This window comes from Nicotiana sylvestris, chromosome 4 (assembly GCF_000393655.2).
Source record: "Nicotiana sylvestris chromosome 4, ASM39365v2, whole genome shotgun sequence".
Lineage (NCBI taxonomy): Eukaryota > Viridiplantae > Streptophyta > Magnoliopsida > Solanales > Solanaceae > Nicotiana > Nicotiana sylvestris.
In genome coordinates this window covers 84,295,478-84,303,754 of record NC_091060.1, presented here as the reverse complement: position 1 = coordinate 84,303,754, position 8,277 = coordinate 84,295,478, and the positions used below count along the sequence as shown (strand labels likewise).

At 42.4% G+C, this 8,277-nt stretch overlaps 1 protein-coding gene across 1 annotated transcript; it reads left to right on the top strand.

Moving 5' to 3' along the window:
* The first annotated feature begins 422 nt into the window (after positions 1-422).
* On the top strand, positions 423-1,298 carry LOC138889786 (uncharacterized). The gene is made up of 3 exons (XM_070173122.1): positions 423-476; positions 586-1,074; positions 1,209-1,298. Exons 1-3 carry the CDS (start codon positions 423-425, stop codon positions 1,296-1,298), a joined length of 633 nt encoding a protein of 210 aa, XP_070029223.1.
* Positions 1,299-8,277: the final 6,979 nt, after the last annotated feature.

Genomic DNA, 8,277 nt, shown 5'->3' with positions numbered 1-8,277 from the left:
TTCGCCGCTTGGGGAATGGATGTTATCGGACCTATCGAGCCTGCCGCATCAAACGGGCATAGGTTCATTCTAGTGGCAATTGATTATTTCAAGCTATGGATTCTATTGGCCTACCTTGTACAAAGATGCTAGTGAGCTCGTTAAGCATTATGATGATTGCCAAAGGGTCAGTGGGATTTCCAAGAAGAATGAGATGCCTCTCACCACCATCCTTGATATTGATATTTTCGATGTGTGGAGTATCGACTTTATGGGTCCATTTGTGAGTTCATGTGGGAACACCTATATTCTTGTTGCTGTGGATTACGTTTCCAAATGGGTTGAAGCTGTGGTTTTGCGCAACAATGAAGCATAGAGTGTGGTGGCCTTCTTGAAGAAAAACATATCCACAAAGTTCGGCACCCCAAAGGCCATTATTGGTGATGGGGGTTCTCATTTTTGCAACAAAGACTTTGACTCTTTACTCTCCAAGTATGGTTTCACTCAAAAGGTGTCAACCCCCTATCACCCCCAGGCAAGTGGACAGGTTGAAGTCTCCAAAGGGAGATCAGGAGTATTCTATCCAAGACTGTCAATGTAAACCAGACTGATTGGTCAAGGAAACTTGATGATGCTTTATGGGCCTATAGAACATCTTACAAGACTCCAATTGGTATGTCTCCGTATCGGTTGGTGTTTGGGAAAGCATGTCACCTCCCGGTGGAATTAGAGTACAAGGCCATGTGGGCGTTGAAGAAATTGAACCTTGAGTGGGATGTAGCTGCCAATCTTCGGGTGGAGCAATCGAATGAACTTGATGAGTTACGATTCCATGCTTACTCCAGTTCGTCCTTATATAAGGACAAGATGAAGTATCTACATGATAAGTATATTCGAAATAAAGAATTCAAAGAAGGTGACCTTGTTCTTCTATTCAACTCTCGGTTACTGATGTTTCCGGGAAAGCTAAAGGCAAAGTGGAGTGGTCCCTTTGAAGTGGTGCATGTGACTCCTTTTGGTACTCTAGATTTGAAAAACAAGAATGGTGATATCTTTAGAGTCAATGGGCACCGGGTGAAGCACTACCTTGGTAAGGTTGATGATGGCCACGTGGTGGCATTGATCCATTTCAAATGAATGATGGTAACATGCGTTGTGCCGCAACATTAAATCGGGCGCTTCTTGGGAGGCAACCCATGCGTTTTTCTTTCTTTTGATTTTCTTCTTAGATTAGGCATTACTTTGGACTAACTGGTTATGAAGTGTATGTAGGAATTGGTTATGCAGTGAAGGAAATTGACAAGGAAAAATTTGGCTAAGGGGAGAAATTGTGCGGACCGCGCTAGAATTATGCGAACCGCACAAGCACTTCGTGGCTGCATAATTCTGTGTGTGGTCTCACAAATGGAATAGGGAAAATGCCAACTCTCTGAAGTTTGGCCTGACACAATCCCTTAAGAATTCACGGTCGCGCCCAAAATTTTGCGGACCACACAAATTGTACGACCGCAACCATTTTTATGCGGACCACGTCAATAAATCTGATGCTGAGCTACAAAAAGTAAAGAGTGCAGACCACACCAAAATTGTGCGGCCGCACTCAGGTAAGTCGGTGGATCATTGGGGTCAGAGTATGAATAGGACTTCTTGAAACTATTCACACTTTACTCACTCTGACCTCTCAAGCAAGCCTAAAGCACAATGCACTTCCTTGTTTTCAATCTAATCTTTTACTCATCAAGTATTGATTTCCTACTACATTTCACTACTAGTATGCTCATTTCAATGAATTAATTTCATCTTTGTTTTAGTTTTGTTCTTTAGCTAGGGTTAGGTTCATGCCAAATATGTCAAATTAATGCTTAATACTTGCTTAGAAACATATGAGTAGTGTTTGAATGCATAATGGGGGATGGGGTTAGTAGCTTTTATTGTCTAATTGCCATAAATCTTGCCTAATTAGTGAAAACCCTTGTATTAATCGTACCTCAGTGCCGATATGATTTGAATTTCTCGGCCGCACACACTTTTGTGCGGTCCGTGATAGGGTATACGACCGCATACAAAATTGTGCGGTTCGCAATACCCTAGTTCAAGGCACTTTTAATTACTTAGATTGTGCGGCTGCATTCAATTTTGTGCGGTTCGTGGTTGGTTTTCGCGGCCGCATCAAATTTTGTGCGGTCTGCATAGTTGAACTTCAGAGACCCAACAAAGTGTTTATGCGGCTGTACTCAAAATTGTGCGGTCCGCGATGGTTGTTGTGCGGCCGCACTCAGTTTTGAGTGGTCCTGGTATCTTCAAAGAACCAGTAGTCTAAACCTGGTATCTCTGCAGCCGCACTCAAAATTGTGCGATCCGCGATGGGCAGTCCGTGACCACACTCACTTTTGTGCTTTCCGCGCTGCCCTGTTTTAAGAAGCAATACCTTTCTTTTCAACTGTAATTCAATTATACAGGTTAACCCCAATTCTAACTACCTTTCACTACTTGTGTGTTGCAGACAATGGTGGGTTCACGTGGTCGAGGTGATACTTCAAAAGGGAGGGCAGAACCTTCTCGAGTCCGGGGCAAAAGTAAAAGTAGCTTGCCTCTCGCACTTCCACGAGTTATCAGCAAGAAAGAAACCACCAATAGAGCCTCGGACACTTCTGAGACCAGTAAGTATGTCCCCTCCGGGGAACCTTCTGAAGGAAACTCCGTGCAAGCACAACCAGAAGTCCAGTCCCAACAAATCCCCAAACAATTCCCGGGGAGATTTCATTTGGTTGATGAGTCCTCCTCCTCTAAGGGTTCGTCTGAGGGTTCGGAAGAGGGTAGTGAAGATTCTGAACCCTCTTTTGCACATGCTCCCCCAGATCCAATCAATTTAGATGATGATAATAAAGTCACAAATGATGGGAGAGGGGGTGATACAATTGTGAGAGGCCTGGCTAGATCAAGGAAGGCGGAGTTGTGGGCTGATAGGTTTGGCAGTGAAAAGGCGTATGCCAAGTTTCGGGAATGGTGTCCCCAAAGGTCACTCACTCTTGAGCGATAGTTCATAACCAAATACTTAAGCCAGCACAATCCAAATGTCCTAAAGCACTTCACAGAGAGAAAATGATGGAAATAGTTCACCGGCTCTGTGCTAGATGCCAATGAATACCTCGTCAAAGAATTTTATGCCAATGTTTCCCACATAAAAAAGGGTACAAATGTGACGAAGGTCCGAAATTTGAAAATCCGGTTTGATGGCCAAGCACTGAACAAATACGTAGGGTTTGAGGAGGTTGAAGCTGAGCAATACCTGGAGAAGCTAGCCTTGGGTGAGGCAGTTCGCCCATGGCTAGCTGAGTTACTTGCTATTCCAGGGAAAACACCTACATGGCTCACATTAGGAGTGCCAATTGTTAGAGACACCCTTAACTTTGAAGCAAAAGGGTGGCAAACATTCGTGTGCAGCCATCTTAACCCATGCCAGAATGAGAATGTCCTTACAACCCATATTCACGTATGTTAGTTCATACTGTAAGTTATTCAATGTAAATCCAAGAATAGATTATCTTTGAGATGATAAGAAGTTAATCCTATTAGTCTTAAATGATACAAGGGTGTATAAGGGGTTTAACAAGTAGTAGAAGTTAAACAAATCAAGGATGTTGTAACCCGTATTTTCGGGTAAACCTAGAGGTGCTTAATATATTCAAGAGGTCATGTTTTAAGGTATTTTAATCATATAATATCCGTATCATAAGTCTTGAAGTCAAACGAGTTATGAAACAAAAGTCGACAAAAGTTGGCGCAACTTACGTTCATAATTTTACTTAAACTTTAGGTCAAATGTTGCTAAGATTTTATCCAAATTTACTGGGAATTAGGGGGTGATCTACCCACAAAATTGAATATCTACGAGTCTAGTTTACAACGCATTAAACCATTTGTCCATACGATCTCGGAGTAAAGAGATATTTACGTTTTTGCGAGACTGCGCCAAACACCTCTCTATAGGGCCCACATAGGCGGTTTAAGACATATGGATATATATAAAAGAGGCCTCAACCCAGTTTTAAGTCATTTTTTTCAGTGTATTCAGACCTTAGAACCCTAAAAACATCCTCTCAAGTTTCCCTCATGATCCAAGACCCAAACAAAGGACAAACAACACAAATCAAGTGTCGGGAATCCCGTGGCGCTAGTAAGTTTCTTGTTCTTCTTGTTGTTGCTCATTTTTGTATTGTTCCAGCTTGTGTAGGAGGTTGTTTTAAGTGGTTTATGTTCTGTAAATACTCTCAAGTTTTTAATATCACCCCTAGGTGATTTCAAGTCTTCTAAAGTGATTCTAGTGCCGAAAACCCCTAATTGATTGCTAGTTTCGCTTCCTTGTTCTTGTGGCAGCATTGGAGGGATATTTCGTGGAAAATTAAGGTCAAATTGACATTTTTCTTTATGTTTACAGGTAAGGAACCTCTTACCCTACATGTATTTAAGATTATCCAAGTTGCGTCTAAGTCATTGAAGCTAGAACTTGTGAAATATACATCGAAAGGCTTGGTAGTAATGTTGTTGGTTGGTGGACTATTTTGGGAGGCTCAATATCATTATTATTGATGTTGTTTGGGATGTTTGGTGATTTTTTTTACTTGTGGGAAGTCATATAAATAAGGGAGGTCCTGTCCATTTCATTGTATAATAGGTTGCGGTCGATACATAATAGTTGCGACGCCTAAACGATAACGATAATGTCATTTCTCTTATTGTAGACTAAGGAGTCGTGACATTTGCATAGCTTGAGGTTGGGCAATATATACAAGGTATGTAAGGCTATCATTTTCCTTCTTTTTGCACGACTCCGATTGTACATAATGTAATGAATGAGCTTCCAAAGATACTCTACTCTTAGAAGCTAGCAGTACTTATATTGTTTTCCTTCTTATGGAGATATTGATGTTGATGTTGCTTCTCTTATTCTTGTGTTATCAATATTGTTGGTATTTCCTGATTCTTAAAAGATTCATGATGAAGAGTTAGTCCTAATAACGTGTACAGAGGATGCCGACCTTACGTCACTCCTAAAGGTTCAGAATATTATTCCAATGAGTCCAACATGCACTATATATGTATCTATTTTAGTCTACCAAGCCGCGCTATACGACCGAGAAGACACCTATTGTGCAACCACAGATCAGTCGGGTTTTACCGTGTTCCACGTGGCCGGGTATGATTCTATCAAGCTTTATGATGGCCGGGTACATTTTTACCGAGCCTATTATGGCCGGGTACGACATGATGATGATGATGCCCACAAAGGCGTATGTTTTAAAAGTATATATATATATATATATATATATATTTGTATCATGAATTTCATGTCAGTAGCCCTCAGAGGTACCCAGATGTTACAGGTTGTATATTCTCTATCCTTGTTTACATTACTGCTCGTACTTATGCTTTCCTGCCTTACATACTCAGTACTTTATTCATACTGACATCCTTTTTATTTGTGGATGCTACATGTAGTGTTACAAGTCCTGATAGACGGGTAGACGCAACTCCCCCACCATAGTAGGATGCCCAGTTCAACAGTTATTGGCGAGATCCCTTCTCCGGACTTGCCGTGGTATTGGTATGCATTTTTGTTATAGATATTATGGGCATGTCGGGGCCCTGTTCCGGCAATGTTGCAGCACTTATGTTCCTTTAGAGGCTCATAGACAGGTGTCGACTCATGTATAGTTTGGTATGCCTTGTCGGCTGATTTTTGTTGTTTAGTCTTTCATGGCAGTATGGTAGCTCGCACCTTATATATAGTTTCTTGACTGTCTAGTCATCCTATATTATATATGTTCAAGTCATTATCTTTTATTGTTGGTTGTTCATGATCCATGTCTACCATTTATATTGACCTCGTCGGCCTTTAAAGATAATAAGGAAAGTTAGATAAAATGTGCGATGGTGCTCGACAGATATGGCCCGGGTGCTAGTCATGACCCTCCAGTTTGGGTCATGAAAAACTTGGTATTAGAGCAAGTCTGTCCTTGGGGTTGTTTATGAGCCGTGTCTAGTAGAGTCTTGATTATGGATATGTAGCGCGCCACATTCATAATCAGGAGGCTACATTACATCTAGGGTTGTTACATTCTTCCTGAATCTAGATCGTGCGCAGAGTTGAGTTGTAAGTGTTAGTCTCTAATATTCACCTTGCTTTCTTTCAGTGATTCCTTCGACTAGGAAGCAAACAATTAGTAGACGGCTTGATACAACTGCGGGAGAGGGTGCCAGTCAGGTGCCCCAAGCCAGAGCAGGACAAAGTGAGGCTCAGAGTGAGATGCCGTCTCATACCTCACCTACTCCGTCTCCTCTAGAGGATATTAGGAGGCACCCAACACCACCAATTCCTCCATCTGGGCACTATATACCAGGATATCCGGAGTGCGCTGCAGTTGTTGACTAGCTTAGTAGCTACTTAGGCTCAGATGCAGAATACCAGGGCTGTTGATAAACCAGTTAGTATGAGAGTTCATGATTTTATTAATCTGGGCCCTCCAGTGTTTACCGGATCAGACCCCAAGGAGGACCTACAGACTTTTATTGATCAAGTTCATCGTACATTGCGAGTTACGCATGCTAGTGATACAAAGTCAGTAGAGTTGGCTTCTTATCGATTATGAGATTTAACGGTTTTCTGGTATGATAGTTGGGAGAGATCCAGGGGTCCGAATGCTCCTCCAGCTATGTGGAAGGAATTTTCTGAGGCCTTTTTTCGTCACTACTTGCCAGATGAGATACGACGAGCTACAGATGATAAGTTCTTGAACCTTCGACAAGGTAATATGAGTGTACGAGAGTATAGTATGCAGTTTGATTCTTTAGCAAGGTATGCTCCCTATATGGTGGCCGAGATGAGCGATATGGTGCATCTGTTCGTGAACGGGTTGGGACCACATTTGATAAATAAGTGCACGACAACCTCCTTGGTGGAGGGCATGGATATTTCCCGTATTCAAGCTTATGCCAAGACCCTAGAGGATCGTAAGTGCTTGTAAAGGGTAGATAGGGAGCATGATAGGGGCCAACATAAGAGGGTGAGATTTGCAGGGTATTCTGATGACTTCAGAGGTAGTGTCAGGCCCCAGTCTTCGAGGAGTTCTGCACCACCTGTAGCTAGTGCTCCTCCATAGTTTCAGAGGCCTCGATATGATCGATTTACCTATTCTGGTCCAGGTCAGAGTTTGCAGGCATCAGGCTCGCAATATCACAGGGATACTAGTCAAATGCCCCCAACACCACGTTGTGATCAGTGCGGCAAGGCCCACTTTGGACTGTGTTGTCGAGGTTCTGATGTGAGCTATTCTTGCAGACAGCCTAGCCATATGATGCGGGATTGTCCTAATAGAGGAGGTGGTGGTATGGCTCAGCCGACTGGTTCTTCCTCATCAGTTCGGCCACTAGCATCAGGTTTTCAACAGTCGATAGGTCATGGTAGAGGTAGAGGTGTAGTGCCAAGTTTGAGTGGTGCTCAAAATCGAACCTATGCTCTAGTAGGTCGATAGGATCTCGAGTCATCTCCAGATGTTGTTACATATGTATTGTCTGTATTTTCTTAAGATGTATATGCACTGATTGATCCGGGATCTACATTATCATATGTTACACCATTTGTGGCTCATAAGTTTGGCGTTGAACCTGAATTGATAAGTGAACCACTTGCGGTATCTACTTCGATAGGAGATTCTGTGATTGCTAGAAGGGTTGCATAGTGATGATTTGTAGTCATCGAACCTCGGAAAATTTATTTGAGTTAGAAATGGTTGATTTCGATGTGATAATGGGAATGGACTGGTTGGCCTCATGCTATGCAAATGTTGATTTTTGTACGAAGATGGTTAGGTTTCAGTTTCCTGGTGAACCTATCATTGAATGGAAAGGGAACATTTCTACGTCAAAAGGTAGGTTTATTTCCTATCTTAAGGCAAGGAAGATGATCTCAAAAGGTTACATTTATCATCTCGTTCGTGTTAGGGATGCAGAGGCGAAACCGCCTACTCTACAATCAATCCCCGTGGTCAATGAATTTTCTGATGTTTTCCCAGATAAACTCCCAGGCCTTCCTCCTAAAAGGGAGATTGAGTTTAGCATTGATGTGTTGCCTGACACTCAATCGATCTTTATCCCTCCATACAGAATGGCCCCGACAGAGTTGCGAGAGTTGAAGGCACAGTTGAAGGACTTGTTGGATAAGGGCTTCATTAGGCCTAGCACTTCACCTTGGGGTGCGCCAGTTTTGTTTGTGTGGAAGAAAGACAGGTCGTTAAGGAT

What these genes read in the sequence shown, in the direction of transcription:
- LOC138889786 (XM_070173122.1), top strand. Translation starts at nt 423, where the DNA reads ATGGGGGTTCTCATTTTTGCAACAAAGACTTTGACTCTTTACTCTCCA. An exon ending in CTCTTTACTCTCCAAGTATG is followed by an intron (nt 477 to 585) that starts GTTTCACTCAAA and finishes AATGTAAACCAG; the next exon opens with ACTGATTGGTCAAGGAAACT. An exon ending in TGAAGCACTACCTTGGTAAG is followed by an intron (nt 1,075 to 1,208) that starts GTTGATGATGGC and finishes TTTTCTTCTTAG; the next exon opens with ATTAGGCATTACTTTGGACT.